Genomic DNA, 24,277 nt, shown 5'->3' with positions numbered 1-24,277 from the left:
TTTGGTGTGATTTTGCAGCCTTCTTTTTGGGTTGAGATTTTTTACTGGATTTACCTTTGGGTGAGGTATTCTGAGAGAAAAAATAAATAAATGATTAAACAAACATAAAACTTTATATATATATATATATAATAATATATATATATATATTATAATATATATATATATTGAATGGTAGAGTCTTGGATTTGTGTATATTTTGTAGAGTTTCGAACAACAATCCAAAATAATACAAAATAAAAAACAAGAAAAGTTTTTAAAAAAACAATTTCTTTATTTAATTATTTGTTTATTGTCGACGTTTCGGAACTAGGTACGTTCCATCTTCAGGACATCTGTCAAGAGACATGATTTTGATGAGATTTTAGCAAACAATATGTTTAGGAAAAGAAAATAGATTTTTCTTAAATAATGAATTAATTGAAATAAATATAATAATGTACAGAAATATGATAATATGTTCAAAATAAAAATGATAAAAATAAATGAGTGGATTATCAGAACAGGATATTAAACATAATAGAAAGTTTTTTGAAAGTTATGGAAATTTTTTAAGAAAAGTTAATGACAAAGTTGAATTAATTACCTGTATGTTTGAATATTTGTTAGCACTTTTTCACTAAACAAGCTTTTTTAACAAAAATGAATTTGTGAGTTAATTTTCCGCCGAATAATTAGATTTTGTAAATCAAAATTACTAAAAGATTTGTCTTTTTTAAAATTATATTTGAAAACACAAATGATATTATTCTCTGGATGTTGTTCGATTGGCTTTCGAAAATTAACTAATTGAAACTGGTGTGTCCTTTGTAACACGTGTAACACTCACATGTCTCGTTCAAGTGTTTACACGTGTTACAAAGGACACACCAGTTTCAATTAGTTAATTTCGAAAGCCAATCGAACAACATCCAGAGAATAATATTATTTGTGTTTTCAACTAATAATTTTAAAAAAGACAAATCTTTTAGTAATTTTGATTTACAAAATCTAATTATTCGGGGAAAATTAACTCACAAATTCATTTTTGTTAAAAAAGCTTGTTTAGTGAAAAAGTGCTAACAAATATTCAAACATACAGGTAATTAATTCAACTTTGTCATTAACCTTTTCTTAAAAAATTTCCATAACTTTCAAAAAAATTTTCTATTATGTTTAATATCCTGTTCTGATAATCCACTCATTTATTTTTATCATTTTTATTTTGAACATATTATCATATTTCTGTACATTATTATTTTTTACAATTTAATTCATTATTTAAGAAAAATCTATTTTCTTTTCCTAAACATATTGTTTGCTAAAATCTCATCAAGATCATGTTTCTTGACAGATGTCCTGAAGATGGAACGTACCTAGTTCCGAAACGTCGACAATAAACAAATAATTAAATAAAGAAATTGTTTTTTTAAAAACTTTTCTTGTTTTTTATTTTGTATTATTTTTGGATTCTTGTTCGAAACTCTACAAATATATATATATATATATATATATATATGCAATAATGTGATAGCAATATTAATATAGATGATAATAATATATAATTTCCTACCTTGTCAGTAAATTTAGCTATCAAATCTGGACAGGACAAATTTTCCTCTGGTTCCCAAGTATCACTTTCAGGTCCATGGTTCTTCCAGCGAATGAGGAACTCTCTGGCACCTGATTTCAGGTATTGCACATCCATTATCTTATCAACCTAAAAAAAATACATACACATATATACATATATATATATATATATATATATATATATATATATATGTATATATATATATATATATATATATATATATATACAAATTTAAAAAAAAAACAAATTTCTTTCAAAATTTATTCTAAAATCCGTACGTTTCGGCTATAATCCTAGCCTTCATTCAGTAGAAACTAAAAATAAAATTTAAAAACTAAAATATATAACAATTAAGTTTGAAAGAATACATAAGTACAATTTATTGAAAAGATGCATCTGTAAAGAATCTTTTATAACAATTTATAATTTATTTTAATCAAGTAAATGAAGGCTAGGTCTATAGCCAAAACGTATGGATTTTAGAATAATTAAAAAAAAAAACATGATTTTTATTATATATATATATATATATATATTTATATATATATATATATATATATTTATATATATATATATATATATATATATATGTATATGTATTTTATTACCTCATAAACTGGCTCCTCATCGGTAGGTAAAATTTCCTCAGGTTCTGCTTCGTCATTATCATTTTCCTCCTGTATAAAATGCAAGACAATAGCAATATTAGTAAACAAAAAATTCAAAATAAATATTTAATATAATCTATTGTTTGAATTTGAACTTGTTATTGATTTAATTTAGTCCCATTATTCTATATTTATATTTGTATAAATAATAGAATAATGGGATTGAATTACAACAATAATAAGTTCAAATTTCTGATAAATAGAGAATATATTTTATCAAATAAAATAATATGTCCAATAAATTACCTCTGCACTTTTGTCCTTTTTAGCTTTTTTGCCCTTTTTCTTGGCATTTGCTGGAGCTCCTCGTTTCTTGGGCAATTTCTTTTTTAGCTAGATATTCAAAAAAAAGTGAAATAGTTTTTGAGAGATTATAAGTTTCTTAAATTAGATGTTGATATAATATATTTTATTTGAGTCCTTCTTAGCCTTCATCATTCAGTGGCAATCAATATAACTATAAAAATTAAAACTAAATAAATAATATGTAAGAAATTTCATAGAAAAACAACAATAATGATAACAAAACACTTACAATTTTGTATCCTAATATAACATGTTTTTTATCATTATTATTATTTTCTATGAAATTTCTTACATATTATTTATTTCGTTTTAATTTTTATAGTTATATTGATTGCCACTGAATGAAGGCTAAGATGCTAGCTGAAACGTGTGGATTTAAATAAATAAATTTCTGAAAACTCTCATACTATTTTTATTGATGTAACCCGACTTTTGGACTCAAATAATATATATATTGTAGAACTTCAAACAAGGAATCCAAAAAGTAATAAAACACAAAAAAGTTTTTTGTAAAACAATTTATTTATTGTTTTTCGGTCGACGTTTCGGAACTAGGTACGATCCATCTACAGGACATCTATCAAGAAACATGATCTTGATAAGATTTAAACAAACGAATATATTTAAGAAAAGTAGAAAATTGTGGAAGAAATAACATCATAAAAAATATGAGAATATAATCAAAATGAAAAAAATAAAAATAAATGAGTGGATAATATGACGAAAAACAGCATTAATTATCTGTTTTTCAGAATTTTCTTACCCTTTTTAAAACAATCTAATTTTCTAACATTTCTAATATTTTGTTATATAATCCACTAATTTATTTTTATCATTTTCATTTTGATTATATTGTCATATTTCTGTACATTATTTTTTGAACAATTTTATTCATTTTATATTTAAAAAATCCACCATTTTCTACTTCTTGAATATAATGTTTGTTTAAATCTTATCAAGATCATGTTTCTTGACAAATATCTTAAAGATGGAACGTACCTAGTTCCGAAACGTCGAGAGTAAATAAATAAAGAAATGGTTTTTTAAAAAACTTTTTTGTTTTTTATTATTTTTTGAATTCTTTGTTCGAAGCTCTACAAAATATTTACAAATCCAAGACTCTATCATCTAATATATATAAATAAAGCAAGCGAAACAGTTCCAAAATTTCGAAAAAAATCCTAAATTAAAAAAAATCCTAAATATTCGAAATTAAGAAAAAACTATTTTTAAAAGATTCCGAAGATGAATATCAGATTTTATTGAAGTGTTCTAAGTTTTTCTAAAAAATTCAGAAGTTAATTAGCTTTGCAATTCAGTTTCAAAATGTTTATATAACATAAATAAAAAATATGTAATAAATTCTTCGGAAACGTTCCGATTAGTACGAATTTCGATCAGGTTTTGTTTATTATATTTGCGTTTCTTGAGAACTTGTACAAAGGTCGTTCGCCCAAAGAAAAGCACTTTAATAAACTTCAACTTTGCAAAATGTTTATATAACAAAAATAAGAAATATGAGATAGAGTCTTCGGAGGCGAAGCGAGTAGCATGCAATCCGATAAGGTTTGTTTATTATGTTCTCGTATATTGTAAACATAGATAAAGTTCGTCGTAAACAATATAATATACACGCTTATATTCATATTAATATTTATGATAATGATTTAATGAAAATATTTAGAACAATTATTCTTAGGCATTAGTCAATTTTAATTGATTATAATTATCCACTTTCTGAGATGTGCCAGAAATTAAAATAATATAAGATACAGTCCACAGTATATGTTTGGCAGATGAAATTATATAATTCAGATTAATAAATAATGCAATAAGTCCAAAATTGCATATGCTTTATTTTTTTAAACTTATGCATGTCGCATTTTCGGTTTACTTTAATAAATTATTTAACAATACAAAAAATATTTCTACTTTAAAAAAAAAATGATTTAGAATTTTGTTTCATGTGTCGAAAATTCATTTGCTTGGCATTAGATATGAAATATTTAGCAAGTTGATCTTAGATTGAAGAACTAGATTTTAAAAATTAATTCACCCAAGATTTGGACATAAACAATAATGTTTATTAAATTATTAGTAAGAAAAATGTACTTTAGAAATTATAATTGCCAAAAAGCAACTAATATCTCGTACGACTAAATTATTGAAGCAATTATGTTGTGTGGTAAAATCAAGTGCGATATTGTTCTTTTACCACAGATACTATATTATTTTTGAAGTAAAACTTCTTTAGGCGCGACTAGTGAGTAAATCCAAGTATATGCAATGGAAATTGCGTCGAACTGTTCATAATTCGCGAATGAGATTGTGATTGGTCGTCGTGAAATTTATATTATTTCTTTAAATATAGTGAGAAAATAAAACATTTGTGCCGTGTACTAAACGTAAGTTTATTGAAATAATTTTTATATTGTTCGTAGTTTCTACAAATACGGAACCCATAGGAATGTAAACTAAATTTATACTTATTGTTAAAATCTCTATAAAATATCTGATAATTTGATGTGCATATGTCTAATGATCATTTTTGACCGCCAAATGGCATTTTTTTTTACTTTTTTCATTAGATCTCCTAAACCGCTAGACCTGCCTTCATGAAAATTTGATCAATTTTTCATCTTGTCAATACAAGTAAAAATGTTTTTTGAATTATTCAAATCGGACGCTCCGTTCTCTTAAAAACTGAGTTACCGTTTTCGGCACTTTTTGCCCCGTATCTTCGGAACGGTTAGACCTGCCTTCGCCAAAAACTAATCAGCACGTCTCCTTATCAATACGAATCGAATGTTTTTTGAATTATTCAAATCGCTTCATCAGTGTTCCCGAAATCGTCGACGAAAATTTGTATCCGCACACACACACATACACGCAACACACACACACACATATCTACCTTTTTTCTAAGGTATGCCAACATATTCAGAAACCTCTGAAACGTAAAGATATATAAAAATTTTCATTTTCGATTTTTTTGCGATTACTATAACTTGCCCTACGGGAAGTTAAAAAAAAAAACAAGCGGTCAATGAATGTATGTTAGTTTTGATTACATGAAGTAATGGATTATTTATTATTTCTAAAAATTAGGACAAAAAATGGGAGAAAACGACTGAACGAATGGAACAAAAGACTTTGAACCTTTTACAATTTCGTTTTACTGATCTTAGTATTATAATGTTGCGTATTTTTATAAAGAATTATAAATAACAAAGAATTAATTGATACTCAGATTTCTTACTCTAAACAAGAAATCAAGCAGAACAATAGTTTCTGTAGTTGTAAATCATTTATATACAGATATACTTCATAATGGACATCTATGCAATTTATTTATTGATAGTGTTAACAAAATTATTCAAGATTGTTATATTACAGCTGTCCACTGTGTGAACAAATATTAAAAAAAAATTTAATCAGCATATTACTTCATTTTTCTAAGGTTTAAGTATGACTTTAATTAGAAACATTATTCAAAATTGTTATATGATGTATTTATTTTTAACTTAAGGGGGTATTCTAGTGTAGAAATTCGAAATAATCGATTTTTTTTAATATCATATTTTCAAAGTTTAACTATCTAAGAATATGGGTTCAAGAAGGTTTTTGAAAATTTGAATTATTTTCGGAGATATAGGCATTTTACTGACTCGGTCTCCATACTGGTTTGGGGCTTTACGTAAAACTTTAAATGCGTTTTTCTCAGAACAGACTTTTTCAGTACTATTGACACGATTTCTCGAGTTCTACTTGACCGATTCACTTGAAATGTTCAGAGAGTCTTGTTTATAGACCTATTTATAGCCCGAACTAGGATTATCATTCGGGCGATTGCAACATTATTGTAGATTGATCTTTTAATTTTCTGCATTTCCGATGGCTAGGAGTTCTAAAATCATGTCAAGACTGAGGTGCCAATTTTTTGAGACCACCCACTTCATCAGCTGCCAGTTTTTACAATTTTCAACTTTTTAATTTTTTAGTTTTTGTTTTGTATATTAAAAATATTAATAAACAAGTTGTAAAAAAATGGATAGTAAAAACATTCATTGCTTTCTTTTACACTTTAAAAATGACCTAAAATTCATTGCTCTACACTAGAATACCCCCTTAAATGCCAGCCAGATAGCAAAACAGCTTTACTTCAATTATTAGTAAGAAAAATGTACTTTGAAAATTATAATTGCCAAAAAGCAACTAATATATCGTACAAGTTTATTAACAGACTAAATTATTGAAGCAATTATGTTGCGTGGTGAAATCAATTGTGATATTGTTCTTTGACCGCAGGTACTATAATACCTTTATTCTGATATTCTTATACTGTTTATGCTAAGATCATAAATGAATCACAGAGGCAGGACATCGATTGGGATATTAAACAGTATAGGATAGGATATTAAAACATTTGGAACTTTTGAATTGTAGACGTGGGTACAGGACGTCTATTGGGTTATCTAGTATTCTTATAATCCTGACGAGTTCAATTCTAATCAAACTAGACACACAGTATCTCTAGCAATCTCTGGTCAATTGTAACAAGCTGTGTCCCTTATAAAGTGACTCATAACCTTCCTAGGGTACAGGACAACTTCTATCGGATCATCTAGTATACTTATGATCCTCACGAGCTCAATTCAAGTCAAACTGGACACACAGTATCTCTAACAATCTCTGGACAATTGTAACAAGTTGTGTCCCTTAAAAGTGACTCATAACCTAACTTTATACATATTTATGAACCCCATAAGTCCCTTATCCATTACTTACAGGTTTGTCGTCCTCATCCTCGTCATCCACTTCAGCCAAAGGATCATCCCCATTCTGCACAAATTCCTCCTGGTGCTCCTGGTTCTCTTCAATTTCGGCTTCGGCGGCGGCTACGGCCACAGATTCAATATCTCCATTTGTCGTTTTCGATTTAGCTCCTCGGCGTCCCATCGCTGATACTAGTTTTGAGACAAAATTCATTATTTATTTAGCCTTTCCAAAAATCTACACTGTAGGTTAATGCATGAATTAACCTGTTTTATCCGTTAAATAAGTGATATGTTTGATAAAATTAATAATTAATACCCAAAACAATATTAAAATTACTCGACAGCGACTTCGCTATGAAAACAAAAACGAAACGCGCCAAAGGTACACTAGATAATGGATACAGGGATTGGAAACTGGGAGGAATGACATGGGAATAGCAGCATAGAGAGGTAATTGTTATAGGAATTTTGTTTGAAAGCAGTTCATGGTAAAAATACATCTCATTTGTTTAAATTGTATATAAATAATAATATAAACTGGGTGCAAGTGGCATTGTGCCTTCAGGTAATTGCCTGAACTTACTCTGCCGCAATTTCAAATTTGAAAATCGCAGTCTAACGGTTAAATATTATAAAACTTGGTACGGAACCTATAGAAATGTAAATAAAATTTGTACCAATTATCAAAATCTATATAAATTATCTGATAATTTGATGTGCATATGTCTAATGATCATTTGAAACCACCAAATTTTTTAATTTTTTTATAGAACCGTTGGACATGCTTTCCTAAAATTTTTATCAGTACTTAATTTTGTTAATACAAATAAAATATTTCTTGAATAACTCAAATCGAACGCCCCGTTTTCTCAAAAACTGTATTATTATTTTTGGCACTTTTTGCCCCGTATCTTCGAAACGGATGGAACTGTTTTTGCCAAAAACAAATCAGCACGTCTTCTTATTAGTAGAAATCAAATGTTTTTTGAATCATTCAAATCGGTTGATGCGTGCTTCCGAAATCGTCGGTGAAAAATTGTATCCGCACATTCATACTTACTATACACATACAGGGTGGCTGATATGTATTGCAACCAATTTCAGACCGCTATCATTTCTAAACCGCTCATCAGACAGATGACAGATTTATTCCAGTAGTTGTTCATTTAGCTGTTTACAAGCGTACAAAAGCATTTTGAGTCCAAAAGCGGACGAAAAAAAACACTAACAACACCAGAAATGATCCAAAAAGTATAGGCAAAAATCGGTCGAAATTCGAAAAAATGGCTCGTGATTATGTGTATTATTATGTACACAAATACTATTACTCATTCACCTACTATATTAAATTTACAAACACTGTTATATACTCTCGTACTATTATGTACGCAAATACTATTACTCATTGACGTACTATATATTATTTACAAACACTGTTATATACTCTCGTACTATTATATACTCAAATACTATTACTCATTGATGTACTATATTAAATTTACAAACACTGTTATATACTCTCGTACTATTATATACACAAATACTATTATTCATTCACGTACTATATTAAATTTACAAACACTGTTATATACTCTCGTACTATTATGTACACAAATACTATTACTCATTCTCGTATTATATTATATTTACAAACAGTGTTATATACTCTCGTACTATTATTTGCACAAATACTATTATTCATTGACGTACTATATTATATTTACAAACACTGTTATATACTCTCGTACTATTATGTACGCAAATACTATTACTCATTGACGTTCTATATTATATTTACAAACACTGTTATATACTCTCGTACTATTATATACACAAATACTATTATTCATTGATGTACTATATTATATTTACAAACACTGTTATATACTCTAGTACTATTATATACACAAATACTATTATTCATTGACGTACTATATTATATTTACAAACACTGTTATATACTCTCGTACTATTATGAATACATATACTATTACTCATTGACGTACTATATTATATTTACAAACACTGTTATATACTCTCGTACTATTATATACACAAATACTATTATTCATTGACGTACTATATTATATTTACAAACACTGTTAAATACTCTCGTACTATTATATACACAAATACTATTATTCATTGACGTACTATATTATATTTACAAACACTGTTAAATACTCTCGTACTATTATATACACAAATACTATTATTCATTGACGTACTATATTATATTTACAAACACTGTTATATACTCTAGTACTATTATATACACAAATACTATTATTCATTGACGTACTATATTATATTTACAAACACTGTTATATACTCTCGTACTATTATGAATACATATACTATTACTCATTGACGTACTATATTATATTTACAAACACTGTTATATACTCTCGTACTATTATATACACAAATACTATTATTCATTGACGTACTATATTATATTTACAAACACTGTTAAATACTCTCGTACTATTATATACACAAATACTATTATTCATTGACGTACTATATTATATTTACAAACACTGTTAAATACTCTCGTACTATTATATACACAAATACTATTATTCATTGACGTACTATATTATATTTACAAACACTGTTATATACTCTAGTACTATTATATACACAAATACTATTATTCATTGACGTACTATATTATATTTACAAACACTGTTATATACTCTCGTACTATTATGAATACATATACTATTACTCATTCACGTACTATATTATATTTACAAACACTGTTATATACTCTCGTACTATTATATACACAAATACTATTATTCATTGACGTACTATATTATATTTACAAACACTGTTAAATACTCTCGTACTATTATATACACAAATACTATTATTCATTGACGTACTATATTATATTTACAAACACTGTTAAATACTCTCGTACTATTATATACACAAATACTATTATTCATTGACGTACTATATTATATTTACAAACACTGTTATATACTCTAGTACTATTATATACACAAATACTATTATTCATTGACGTACTATATTATATTTACAAACACTGTTATATACTCTCGTACTATTATGTACGCAAATACTATTACTCATTGACGTTCTATATTATATTTACAAACACTGTTATATACTCTCGTACTATTATATACACAAATACTATTATTCATTGATGTACTATATTATATTTACAAACACTGTTATATACTCTAGTACTATTATATACACAAATACTATTATTCATTGACGTACTATATTATATTTACAAACACTGTTATATACTCTCGTACTATTATATACACAAATACTATTACTCATTCACGTACTATATTATATTTACAAACACTGTTATATACTCTCGTACTATTATATACACAAATACTATTATTCATTGACGTACTATATTATATTTACAAACACTGTTATATACTCTCGTACTATTATGAATACATATACTATTACTCATTGACGTACTATATTATATTTACAAACACTGTTATATACTCTCGTACTATTATATACACAAATACTATTATTCATTGACGTACTATATTATATTTACAAACACTGTTAAATACTCTCGTACTATTATATACACAAATACTATTATTCATTGACGTACTATATTATATTTACAAACACTGTTATATACTCTCGTACTATTATATACACAAATACTATTATTCATTGACGTACTATATTATATTTACAAACACTGTTAAATACTCTCGTACTATTATATACACAAATACTATTATTCATTGACGTACTATATTATATTTACAAACACTGTTATATACTCTAGTACTATTATATACACAAATACTATTATTCATTGATTTACTATATTATATTCACAAACACTGTTATATACTCTCGTACTATTATATACACAAATACTATTACTCATTGTGGGTTGCCAGGTCGCTACAATACTAATGTCCCCGATGTGTTTCACCCTATTCTTTCATGTGGTACCAACCTAATTGAAGACATGGCAAGCAATGACAGATAGTGTTACACGTAGCCTCAGAATTGAAAAATGTTGTTAAATATTTTATAAAATGCAATAAATAATGACCGTGTAGCATATTAAGTATACAAAATTGATTTTATTATTGTCCATTAACATTATATGCGTGCAATTGTGTAGATTTTATTAAAGAATTGTATTGTGCAAATATTTAATTCAGGATGGCCGGAACGGAGCAGCCTTGTTATACTTTAATAAATGTCTTAACAGACTCGGAGCCTTTTAATGAAATGCAACTGAAACAAGATCTAGGTAATAATAATAATAATACATCCCAAAACTCATGAAAAAATTGTATACACTTATATAAAATTCATATTAATATATGTTTACTTTGCCTGTAACTTACTCCATTTTTGTTTTCTTCTATTTTAGAAAAAGGTGATATAAAAGTAAAAATAGAAGCGTTGAAGAAAACAATTCATCTAATTCTGCAAGGCGAAAGGTTACCCGGTTTGTTGATGATCATAATACGCTTTGTCTTACCTTTGCAAGATCATATGATCAAAAAGCTATTGCTAATCTTTTGGGAAATTGTCCCCAAGACTACCGCAGATGGCAAACTTATGCAGGAGATGATTCTTGTTTGTGATGCCTACAGAAAGGTAATAGTAATAGTAATATATATATAGATATATATATATATATATATATATATATATATATATATATAAGTATTATGGTGTTATTTATCTTAGGATCTCCAACACCCAAACGAGTTCTTGCGAGGATCCACCCTGCGTTTCCTGTGCAAACTCAAAGAACCAGAACTACTAGAACCCCTCATGCCAGCAATCAGAGCTTGTTTAGAACACCGTCACTCCTATGTCAGACGAAACGCAGTTCTAGCTGTATTCACCATCTACAAAAACATGGATTTCTTGATCCCCGACGCTCCAGAACTCATTGCCACGTTTTTGGACGCCGAACAAGACATGTCTTGCAAACGTAATGCATTTTTAATGCTTCTGCACGCTGATCAGGACCGTGCTTTGTCATATTTAGCTTCTTGTCTTGATCAAGTGAACTCGTTTGGCGATATTTTGCAACTTGTTATTGTTGAACTCATATACAAGGTAATAAATAAAATAATACATTTTGTACTTGATACTTAACTAATAATCGTGTTTGTTATTTATAGGTTTGTCATAATAATCCGTCTGAACGTTCAAGATTCATTCGCTGCATTTACAGTCTTTTAAATTCAACAAGTGCTGCAGTAAGATACGAAGCTGCCGGTACCTTAGTGACTTTATCAAATGCACCAACTGCCATAAAGGTTAGTTAGATATAAAAATATGCAAATCCATTATACAAATATACAAATTGTTGTGTTTACAGGCTGCTGCTTCTTGTTATATTGATTTAATCGTGAAAGAGAGTGATAATAATGTCAAGTTAATTGTTTTGGATCGTTTGATTGCTTTGAAAAATAGTCCGACACATCAGAAGGTACTGCAGGATTTGGTTATGGATATTTTGAGGGTTTTGGCTAGTGCTGATATCGAAATCAGGAAGAAAACTTTATATTTAGGTAAATATTAAATATATATATACTAGCTGACCCGGCAAACGTTGTTTTGCTAAGTAAGGTATATTCTAAACAATTTCTAGAGAATCAAAAATATTAATACTTTTAGTGTATAAGGATGAGTTGTTTGAATGCTATATACAATGATGCATTATTAAAACAATAAACCCCATTAGTTTGTCTATATTTTGTCAATACTGGAAGTTTTATACACTTTCAATAGAAAACATAACGGTATAATCCAATCCAAGTCTTTTTTGATCTTTCGACCTATTGATTACATTTCAAGTTTTCCAGATTCTTTTTGGATTCTGGATTTTGTGTATAATTGTAAATAATACTATTGAGCTTATACAAAATTTTTAAATTTCTGCGAAGATAGAAATAAAATGAATTAAGTATTTCTTCTTTGTCCTGCTTTTTAAAAAGCTTCAAGTTCAACATTCGGCAAATTAAAGCAAATTTAATAAAAAGTATTATGGATTTTCAAAGATGATCCGATAGCAAAGACATGAGAATCCAGGTTATAGCTGGTTATACATCTTTTTCCCTCTACTTTCAAATATTGTTGTTAAACAATGCTTAACTTTACTGGTTTTTGACACATAGGTGGTTTATTTATTACTACCTATTTTTGATAAATTCTGGGAAATTATAACTGGAAAAATGTTATTTGACAAAATGTCCTTTTGATCGATACCAAATTTAGGTTCTGAATTTAAATAACATAAATAAAAAATAATATAACCTAGAATATGTTTTATAACTAACAATGAGTATATAATTATACAAACGAGATCTTTCAGAGCACCGTTTTTGAAAAAATATAATTTGCAAAAAAGGGTGCTACAACGCCAAAAAATGCATTTTCAAATTAACATTTCAAAAAAGTTGATATTGTTGAGTTTGTAGTAATATTTGCGGCCCTATTACATGATTTTACTGAATTGCAAGTTTATAGCTATTTTTGTAAGGAACATGTGTGATTTTATATTTTTATAATTTAGTAAATATATTAAAAAATAACATAGTGAAATTTTGTAACTCTAGTATAACGTTTTATATTTTTAAATATTTTTCAAAACCGTGGACTTGCAACTATTGCAAGAGTGCATTTGTTTACAAAATTGCACATTTATAGCTTTTTTTGTGATTATATATTTATTTAATTATATTAAAAGATTATATGTGATTTTATATTTTTATAATTGAGTATATACATTAGGTAATAACATACTAAAATTATATAGCTCTAGTATATTATTCTATATTTTTAAAACATTTTTTAAAAGTACTTCTCATATCATATCCAACCGTCGTTTCGCAACTAATAAAAATAGAGTATGCAAGTGTGCATTGCAAATTTTTAGTTTCTTCTGTTAGAAACATATTTGATTTTATATTTTTATAATTCAGTACACACATTAAGAAATAACATACTATAATTTCATAACTGTATTACAACGCTTTATATTTTTAAAATATAGTTTAAGCCTTCAGTTTGTTTACATCAAAACGTTTACTAACGTTTTTGTATATAAATAAAACTACGAACAAAACTACTTACTACAATTTAATCATAATTAAATGATATTTACGTAAAACATCCTATTAAACGTAATTGAACATCATCTGTTAAAAACGTTCGACTTTTGACGTATTAGCCATCGTCCATTGTACGCTTCTACAAAAATTTTCAAATTAAAAATGTAAAAATTCTACGCGATTTTGAAATAATATCTCACCTTTAGCACGAATTTTTCAAGACTAAGAGTGGCCAAATCGGTTCAGCCGTTTTCGAGTTTTAGCGAATCATTTGATCGAGAGCTTTATCTTTATATATAAGATATATATATATATATATATATATATTATTATATTTCTGTTATCCAACAGCAATGGAATTGGTGTCCTCAAGAAACATTGAAGAAATGGTTCTCGTATTAAAAAAAGAAGTTTCCAAAACTCACAATTCTGAGCACGAAGACACAGGAAAATACAGACAATTATTAGTTCGCACATTACACAGTTGCTGTATCAAGGTATTTGCTAACAAAACATAAATATCATATTATATATTATTTATCAATAACAACAATTTTCAGTTTCCCGATGTGGCTGCTACAGTCATTCCAGTTTTAACAGAATTCTTATCCGATACCAATGAATTAGCAGCATCGGATGTCTTAATATTTGTTAGAGAAGCTATACAGAAGTTTGATAATTTGCGTCCGTTAATATTAGAGGTAATAAATGCAAATTTTAATATTTCATGAAGTACAATAGTGAAATATATGTATTTTTTTAGCATTTGCTAGAAGCTTTCACATCTATCAAATGTGTACGTATACATCGTGCTGCTCTTTGGATTTTGGGAGAATATGCTGATAGTCCACAAATGATTTTGTCGGTACTGGCTGCTGTTAAACAGACTTTGGGAGAGGTAAGTGGATAAAAGAAATTTCTTATTTAATATATATATATATATATATATATATTCATATATATTTATTTATTTATTTAATATATTTGTGTTAAACAAAGGTTTTGTACGGATGTAAATTAATATTCGGATTTCGATAACGATTTAAGTTGCAGATAATTTAATTTTAAATAATTTTGCCAAATAATTTGTTTATATTAGACAAACGGTTTAAAAGTTACCAGGGATATAATAAATAAATGCACAAATTAGTAATCACTTGGATTGAACATCTTCAGTTAAATTGACGATTTTCAACTACGATTTTCAAGTATACCGAATTGCTGTAGGTCGTTACAATGTTAATAAATATTGTAGATAATATAATTTTGTACAAATTTGTCTAATATTTTATCGAAATTGGTTTGAAAGTTACAAAAAATATAATAAATAAATGCACAAATAACTCGTTAACGCAAGTTCGGTTATATAAGCTATTTTCAAACACGATTTTAAAGCCAAAGTACCAAATTAAATATAATATACTTATAATTAAATTCTCAAAAAAATATTTATAAAGAACAGTTTTTATTATCCCAAAATGCCCTCTTATTACATAAATATTTACAAAAAAAATATTCATAATTTTTTAAAATTTCATTTCGAGTATACCGATTTGCTATAGGCATTATGGCGATTATAGACGTTATGGCATTAAGAAATATATATTTTTTAGTTTAGTTATTTATTTATTTTACGCCCATGTTAATAATTGTTTAGGTTATTTAAATTTGCCAAATATTTTATGTAATTCTAATAAAGGGTTTAAAAGTTAAATGAAATTTAATAAATGAATGCACAAAAAAATCGTTATCGCGAGTTCGGTTATATCGGCTATTTTCAAATAAGATTTTAAAGTATACCGAGTTGCTGTAGATCATTACAATATTAAGAAACATTATAGATTATTTAATTTTAAACAAATTTGTCAAATATTTTATTTATTTTAGACGAAAAGTTGCAAGAGATAAAATAAATAAATGCATAAAAGGGTTATGTAACATACCCGGTCAAATTGACTATTTTCAATTGCGATTTTAAAATATTCCGAGTTGCTGTAGGTCGTTACAATGTTAAGAAATATTGTCGATTATTTAGTTTTTTACAAGTTTGTCAAATATTTCATTAGTATTAGAACAACAGTTTTAAAGTTACAAGAATTTTATTTTTTTGAAGTATTTTACAACCTAATCGTCGAATAAGACAAGTTTTTTTATTAATTAAACGTTTCGACACTTAATGTGTGTCATCATTCAGTGATCAAACCAGGAAAAACACAAAAACATAAAATTTATTAAAAACACTAAAATTGTGCTAAAGGACAACATAACAGATAATTGATAAAAAGGAAAAATTTCAAATATAAATATAAATATAAATAATGTATAAATTCACAAACAAGTTTACATATTATTTAAACATTAAATTCCTTAATCGCTAAAAACAAATATTTTCTTAGGTTGTTCTATTGTATAAACAAGTATCAAAATATTATTTTGACTATGCTAACAAAAGACTTATGTTAGAGAATCGCACTAAAAATTCATGATGCTTATTTTCTCTCATTGCATTATATTTAATTTTTTGTAAATACGACATTAAAGTCTTGATTAACAAATATAAATTATAACAAAAAAAAAAATGTTATTGCTTTTAGATAAATAAAGAATCGCACTAATAAATAATTATCTTCATTTTTTCTTATTGTATTATTTTTTATTGCTTTCAAGTAAATACTTAAAAAAAAATCTTTTATGTAAAAATGTAACTGTAAATGTTTTCTAAAGTGTATTTTATTTTTAATCATAATAAGCACATACTCGGACTAATTTTAATTACGATTTTAACTTTTTTATTTAGGTGCCTATTGTAGAAGCTGAAATGAAACGTTTGTCTGGTGAAAAATCAGAAAATGATGAAGTTCAAAATCAGACAAGTGGTTCAACACAACCAGCTTCGACCCTGGTGACATCGGATGGTACTTATGCCACACAGAGTGCATTTAATATCACATCGTAAGTAATTAGTAAGAAATTTGATTATGTTAACAGTACATATTATTTATTAGTTATTATTCTTTTCTCTAGTTCTATTAAAAAAGAAGAACGTCCCCCAATCCGCCAATATCTAATGGACGGTGACTTCTTCATAGCCGCCGCTTTGGCAACGACTTTAACAAAAATGGCTTTGCGTTACATAGAAAAGGTTAATGATGTTTCCAAACACAACAAGCTATCAACTGAAATTATGTTGCTGTTGTCTTCGATTTTGCATTTGGGCAAATCTGGATTGCCGGTAAAGGCTATCACCAATGATGATATGGACAGGATTTATTTGTGTCTTAAGGTCTTGTCCGAAAGGACACCGAGCATTGCTCATATTTTCAATGAAGAATGTCGAAGTGCTTTGAAAACTATGCTTAAGGCTAAGGCTGAGGAGGAGGCTGCCGTCCAAAAGGTAATAATGATAATAATAGAAATTTATACATATATATATATATATATATATATATAAAATATAGTCCAGCATGAAACCCAATAAAATTCCTAATTTTACATTTTTATGCTAAAATTTTCATAAATTTTGTTAAGGAATGTATATATTATTATGTATCAGTTTGTTCGAAATTTTATTGTCTATTTAAAGTCGTTAATTGTTTTTTATACTTTCATATAAATTTTCTTGCAAAATGCAATGCTAACCTGCATTTTGCAAGCCAAAATTATCGTAAATTATGTTAAAGAGTGTTTATATTATTATACATCAGTTTATTGCCAATTTTATTCTCTATTTAACGTCATTAATTGTTTTTGATACTTTCATATAAAATTTCTTTGCAAAATGCAGTTTTATCATAAAAGTGCACTCGCTGAACTCAGAATCGTGTCTGAAATCGAATTAAATGCAAACCTGCATTTTGCAAGCTGAAATTCTCGTAAATTTTGTTAAAAGACGTATATACTATTATATATCATTTGATTGAAAATTTCATTGTCTATTTAACGTCATTAATTGCTTTTTGTACTCCCATATAAAATTTCTTTGCAAAATGCAGTTTTGTTATAAAAGTGCACTCGCTGAACACATTCATACATAAAATCGTAATTAAATGCTAACCTGCATTTTGCAAGCCAAAATTATCGTATATTTTGTTAAGGAATGTATATATTATTATATACCAATTTATAGTAAATTTTATTCTCTATTTAACGTCATTAATTGTTTTTTATACTTCCATATAAATTTTCTTTGCAAAATGCATTTTTGTCATCAACTCGTTCGTCGATAAAATCGCGCATGAAATCGCATTAAATGCAAATCTGCATTTTGCAAGCCAAAATTATCGTAAATTTTGTTAAAGAGTGTTTATATTATTATATATCAGTTTATTGAGATTTTTTTCGCCTATTTAACGTCATTAATTGTTTTTATACTTCCATATAAATTTTCTTTGCAAAATGCATTTTATAAAAGTGCACTCGCTCAACTCGTTCGTCGATAGAATCGCGCATGAAATCGCATTAAATGCAAATCTGCATTTTGCAAGCTGAAATTCTCGTAAATTTTGTTAAAGATTGTATAAATTATTATATATTAATTTATTGGAAATTTCATTGTCTATTTAACGTCATAAATTGTTTTTTATACTTTCATATGCATTTTCTTAGCAAAAGGAATTTTTGTCATAAAAGTGCGAGTACAGCGAACTCGTTTATAGATGGAATCGTGATTAAATGCAAACCTGCATTTTGCAAGCTGAAATTCTTGTAAATTTTGTTAAAGGGTGTATATATTATTATATATCATTTCTTTGAAATTTGTTTTGCCTATTTAACGTCATTAATTGTTTTTTACACTTTCATAAGCATTTTCTTAGCAAAAGGAATTTTTGTCATAAAAGTGCGAGTACAGCGAACTCGTTTATAGATGGAATCGTAATTAAATGCAAACCTGCATTTTGCAAGCTGAAATTCTCGTAAATTTTGTTAAAGGGTGTATATATTATTATATATCATTTCATTGAAATTTGTTTTGCCTATTTAACGTCATTAATTGTTTTTTACACTTTCATATAAATTTTCTTTGCAAAATGCAATTTTGTCAAAAAAGTGCACTCGCTGGACTCATTTATACATAAAATCGTGTCTAAAATCGCATTAAATGCAAATCAGCGTTTTGCAAGCTCAAATTCTCGTAAATTTTGTTAAAAAACATATGTATTATTAAATAGCAGTTTATCGAGAATTTTATTGTCTTTGTAACGTCATTAAATGTTTTTTATACTTTCATAAAAAAATTCTTTCCAAAATGCAGTTTTGCCTAAAAAGTGCACTCGCTGCAATCATTAATAGATAGAATCGTCCGCAAATGCAATAAAATGCATAGGTAAAATAAATAATATATAGTGATACTACTACTTATGAGTGTTTTGAGATACGAGCAAAAGAGCGATTCGTTGCTTTGACATACGAGTAAAATTTGTGATACGAGCTTTGGGCGTGTAAGAGTTTTCTCGAAAAATATTATAAATATTAAAAGCAGAAATCTTTTGACTGTTTTATGATAATACATGATTTTATACCAAGTCATTTGATTTACATATCAATTATTAATTGTATATTTATTATATTTATTTAATATATTTTATCATATTATATTTTAGACCAAAGAAAAATTGAGCACAGCCGTCCAAGTGGACCAAGCCATATCATTCCTTCAGCTCTCCGGCAAAAATGCTGGTGATTTAGGAACTGAAAATGTCTTCGAGTTATCCTTATCACAGGTACTAATTATTTAATTATCTATTTATGCACAAAGTTTACTAATCAGTTTTTTTCCCTCAAAGGCCCTTGCAGGTACAAAACCAGCCAGTGCTGCTGCCGAAGCAGCTGGTGCAACCAGCAAATTGAATAAAGTTACACAATTAACCGGTTTTTCTGATCCTGTTTATGCTGAGGCTTATGTGCATGTCAATCAGTATGATATTGTACTCGATGTTCTGATTGTTAACCAAACAGGTACGATATATATATATATATATATATATATATATATATATATATATAGATACAAAATAAATTTGAAGGGTATTCTTGTCCAAGATTTAAGAATTCAATTTTTAACGTCCTTTGATTAATCGCGTGATTGATTTTTTTTAAGATTTTTGGACCCTCCCTTTGGTGATACTTAGTGATATTCAAAATTACATCTCTTACCCTACCAAACATCACGTATATTTTTAGTTACCAGAAAAAATTGTAAAATTTTTGATTTTCTTTGGAAATATTTTAACTTTTTTTAAGAAAAATTAGGTAAAAAATAAATACACGTTATATCTTACTATACCCCTCCTCCACGGGATATTTCGTGATTTTTTGTCAAATCATTTTCCTACCCCTAAAAACCTGATTAAGAACGCCTCCTAAGTTATGGCAATCGCAAAAAATCGAAAATGACATTTTATATATATTTTTACGCTTCAGAAGTTTCTAAACATTTTGGCATACTTTAAAAAAAAGTGTGTGAGGGTGTGTGGATACAAATTTGAAAAATTCGATATTTTTTTGTCTTTAAGACAACTATGCAGCACGATTGCTTTTAAAAAAAATTCAGAGTATTTAAAAAAAATTGAATTATAAAAATATCTAATTTTTTCAAAAATCTATTTTTTTCAAAGTTTTTTTTTAAAAATCTTAATTGTTGGTACAAAAAGTTACAGCAATTTGCCTTAAGGCACGATGCTATGCACCACTAGTTTTATTCATGTTTTCAAAGTTTATCACCTTTGCGTACGTGAATGCTATAGCATTCATTTTCATTGTAATGCAGAATTATACAAAAATCATTTTCAAAAAATTATATAAATTAGAAATAATATCTAGTTATAGTTACGTAATGTAGGTTTAATATTTCTTACACTACAATTACGCAATAGTATGTAATTGTTCTAGTGGGAATGACGTGGATGTTATAGCATTCAATTCTAAAGTCAATTATTTAGAGTTTAATTTTATATAAACATACATTTTTATAATTAATATACCTTTTATTATAATTACTGATGGAATTTCTAGGTATTTTCTTATTTTTGTCCGTAGCCACTAATTAGCGTAAAATAGAATCGTAATATTTAGCGTGGATGCTATAGCATTTATTGTGTATAACGATTAAAATTCGATAATCTAAATCCCCTTATAAACAGTGTTTAGTCAAACTTCGGAAATCACAACCAATTTAAAAATAAATTCAGTGTAAATTTTTGTACCTCGATTGAACTTCTGCTGTCCGCGAACGTGTTAACTATTCAAAAATGTGTGTATTTTTCAAATTTTATATAATTTTGAGAGATGTAGCTGTTTGAGCGCCAAAATGCTTCTTTAAAGGCGTTTTTCTCGAAACTGTATTTTTCGATACGATACGATACCCACGATTTCTCGACTTCTACTGCACCGATTTACTTGAAATTTTTACAGAATCTTCTCTAAAAACTTCTTATAAGTCTGAATTAAGCTCATCCCCAAAATTTGATTTTTACTATTTTTAAAAAATTTAAAACTTCAAATAAAAAAAAATCCAGACAGTCGCTATTTTATGGATTTTTTTTTATAACTTTTCTATAGTTCATTCGAATGCTAAATTATTTTAGATTAATAATCTCTTTTTATTGGAGAGTTAAAAAATTGGAGTATGTTTTGTATATTTTGACTGTTTTTAACTGATAAAAAGTGGATACTAAAAATATTATTTGCTTTTCTTTAATTCTCAAAAATCTAATTTCTCCAAAGCTTTCGAAAAATTTGTTAAAAGCTCACTTATATACTCTAAATAAATAATTTTAACTTTGCAATTCAGTTTATATTAATCTTATAAATATTACACAATGTTACAGTATTTATAATAATCTATATGAAAACATTTAATATTTCTCGAACATTTTATTACGGTACGGAACGTTCTAACAATTTGCCTTAAGGCACGATGCCATATACCACTAGTTACCTTATTATTTATTTTATTTACAGGAGACACTTTGCAAAATTGTACCCTCGAATTAGCAACTTTAGGTGACCTGAAACTGGTAGAAAAACCACAACCGGTTGTTTTGGCTCCGCATGACTTTTGCAACATAAAAGCTAATGTTAAAGTTGCCTCAACCGAAAATGGAATTATATTTGGAAACATAGGTGAGGGGAAAAGTAGTAAGGGACTCTCAAATCCTTTGCAATATATATACTAATTTTTTTTATTTTTTTCTAGTTTACGATGTGACTGGTGCAGCATCCGATCGCAACGTAGTCGTATTAAACGATATCCATATCGATATAATGGATTATATCGTGCCAGCATCATGCAACGATGTCGAATTTAGAACTATGTGGGCAGAGTTCGAATGGGAGAACAAAGTTTCGGTTAATACGAATTTAACAGACTTGCACGAGTATTTGAGGCATTTGATTCAGAGCACTAATATGAAGTGCTTGACACCGGAAAAGGTAGTAAATAACATACTGATCCATATTGTTTATTTTATGTTTTTTTCTATTTTTTAGGCGTTGTCTGGTCAATGTGGCTTCATGGCTGCAAATATGTATGCTCGATCGATATTTGGTGAAGACGCTTTGGCAAATCTTAGTATCGAGAAGCCTTTCAACAAACCTGATGCACCAGTTATTGGACACATTCGTATCCGTGCTAAAAGTCAAGTTAGTACAATAATTCATTTTTAACTTCCCGAAGAAGAAGTTTAGGTTTTCATCAAAAAATCCGATTTGCTAATTAAATTTTTTAATAGATAAAAACATCAATATTTAACTTCCCGTAGGGCAAGTTATAGTAATCGCAAAAAAATCGAAAATGAAAAGTTTTAAATATCTTTACGTTTCAGAGGTTTCTGAATATTTTGGCATACCTTAGAAAAAATGGATGTATGTGTGTGTGTGTGTGTGTGTGCGCGTAGTATGTATGTGTGTGCGGATACAAATTTTCGTCGACGATTTCGGAAACACGGATGAAGCAATTTGAATAATTTAAAAAACATTCGATCCGTATTGATAAGGAGACGTGCTGATTAGTTTTTGGCGGAGGTAGGTCTAGCCGTTTCGAAGATATGGGGCAAAAAGTGCCAAAAACGGTACCTCAGTTTTTAATAGAACGGAGCGTCCGATTTTAATAATTCAAAAAACATTTTACTTGTATTGACAAGATGAAGATTTGATCAAATTTTAATAAGGGCAGGTTTAGCAGTTTCGGAGATATAACGAAAAAAGTAAAATAAAATGCCATTTGGCGGTCAAAAATGATCATTAGACATATGCACATCGAATTATCAGATATTTTATAGAGATTTTAACAATAAGTATAAATTTTGTTTACATTCCTATGGGTTCCGTACCAATGTTTACCCGTTAGACAGCGACGCGGCGCTTACGCGCTTTATATTTTGTCTCTATGCATTTAAAGCAGTACGATTGCTTTGAAAAAAAAGTTCAGATCTTCCAACATATGTCAAAATAAAGAAAACATTTTTTTTTCAAAAATAAAGATTTAAAAAAAAATTATTTAAATTTTTTTTTTTTCAATTTTTTTTTCAAAAAAAGTAATTTTTTGTCAAATTTATAGTTTCTCAAAAATCTCATTTTTTCGAAGTAATTTTTTTTTTCAAAAATGTTAATCGTTTTTTATAAAAATAATAATTTTTGGTACGGGAAGTTCCATCAATTTGCCTTAAGGCACGATGCCCTAATTGCCTTTAGACAGAATTCCACTTACAGCTAGTTTCTTTTCTTTTTTAGGGTATGGCTTTAAGTATGGGTGACAAAATAAATATGACACAGAAAATGCCATTGCAACAAAAAATCTGTGCTGCATAAAAGTAAGATTATTTCTATCCATAT

The 24,277-nt window shown here is 27.5% G+C and overlaps 2 protein-coding genes across 2 annotated transcripts; one reads left to right on the top strand and one right to left on the bottom strand.

Moving 5' to 3' along the window:
• Nucleotides 1–326: 326 nt before the first annotated feature.
• On the bottom strand, nt 327–7,506 carry LOC113372931 (chromodomain Y-like protein). Its single transcript, XM_026613266.1, has 5 exons — nt 7,336–7,506; nt 2,488–2,574; nt 2,182–2,250; nt 1,553–1,699; nt 327–335 (listed from the first exon to the last, which is right to left on the bottom strand). Exons 1-5 carry the CDS (start codon nt 7,504–7,506, stop codon nt 327–329), a joined length of 483 nt encoding a protein of 160 aa, XP_026469051.1.
• A 3,839-nt stretch (nt 7,507–11,345) lies between these two features.
• Nucleotides 11,346–24,276, top strand: LOC113374046 (coatomer subunit beta). The gene is made up of 16 exons (XM_026614301.1): nt 11,346–11,622; nt 11,746–11,975; nt 12,069–12,446; nt 12,512–12,649; nt 12,712–12,904; nt 14,798–14,943; nt 15,007–15,147; nt 15,210–15,344; nt 17,244–17,398; nt 17,471–17,840; nt 20,047–20,166; nt 20,230–20,401; nt 22,406–22,567; nt 22,641–22,876; nt 22,934–23,086; nt 24,176–24,276. The coding sequence occupies exons 1-16, from the start codon at nt 11,532–11,534 to the stop codon at nt 24,251–24,253; spliced, it is 2,898 nt and encodes a 965-aa protein (XP_026470086.1). The 5' UTR covers nt 11,346–11,531; the 3' UTR covers nt 24,254–24,276.
• Nucleotide 24,277: the final 1 nt, after the last annotated feature.

This window comes from Ctenocephalides felis, unplaced genomic scaffold, assembly GCF_003426905.1.
Source record: "Ctenocephalides felis isolate EL2017-DRISC unplaced genomic scaffold, ASM342690v1 CF-g0.4_SCAFFOLD_01604, whole genome shotgun sequence".
NCBI lineage: Eukaryota > Metazoa > Arthropoda > Insecta > Siphonaptera > Pulicidae > Ctenocephalides > Ctenocephalides felis.
The sequence above is the reverse complement of the archived record's forward strand: the minus strand, read 5'-3'. Positions and strand labels throughout refer to the sequence as shown.

Coding starts and splice junctions, on each gene's coding strand:
- LOC113372931 (XM_026613266.1), bottom strand. CDS start 7,506: ATGGGACGCCGAGGAGCTAAATCGAAAACGACAAATGGAGATATTGAA. Junction 2,575..7,335: donor AGGATGAGGACGACAAACCT/GTAAGTAATGGA, acceptor TTGAATATCTAG/CTAAAAAAGAAATTGCCCAA. Junction 1,700..2,181: donor ATGAGGAGCCAGTTTATGAG/GTAATAAAATAC, acceptor TATTTTTTTTAG/GTTGATAAGATAATGGATGT.
- LOC113374046 (XM_026614301.1), top strand. CDS start 11,532: ATGGCCGGAACGGAGCAGCCTTGTTATACTTTAATAAATGTCTTAACA. Junction 15,345..17,243: donor TTAAACAGACTTTGGGAGAG/GTAAGTGGATAA, acceptor TTTTTTATTTAG/GTGCCTATTGTAGAAGCTGA. Junction 20,167..20,229: donor TCGAGTTATCCTTATCACAG/GTACTAATTATT, acceptor TTTCCCTCAAAG/GCCCTTGCAGGTACAAAACC.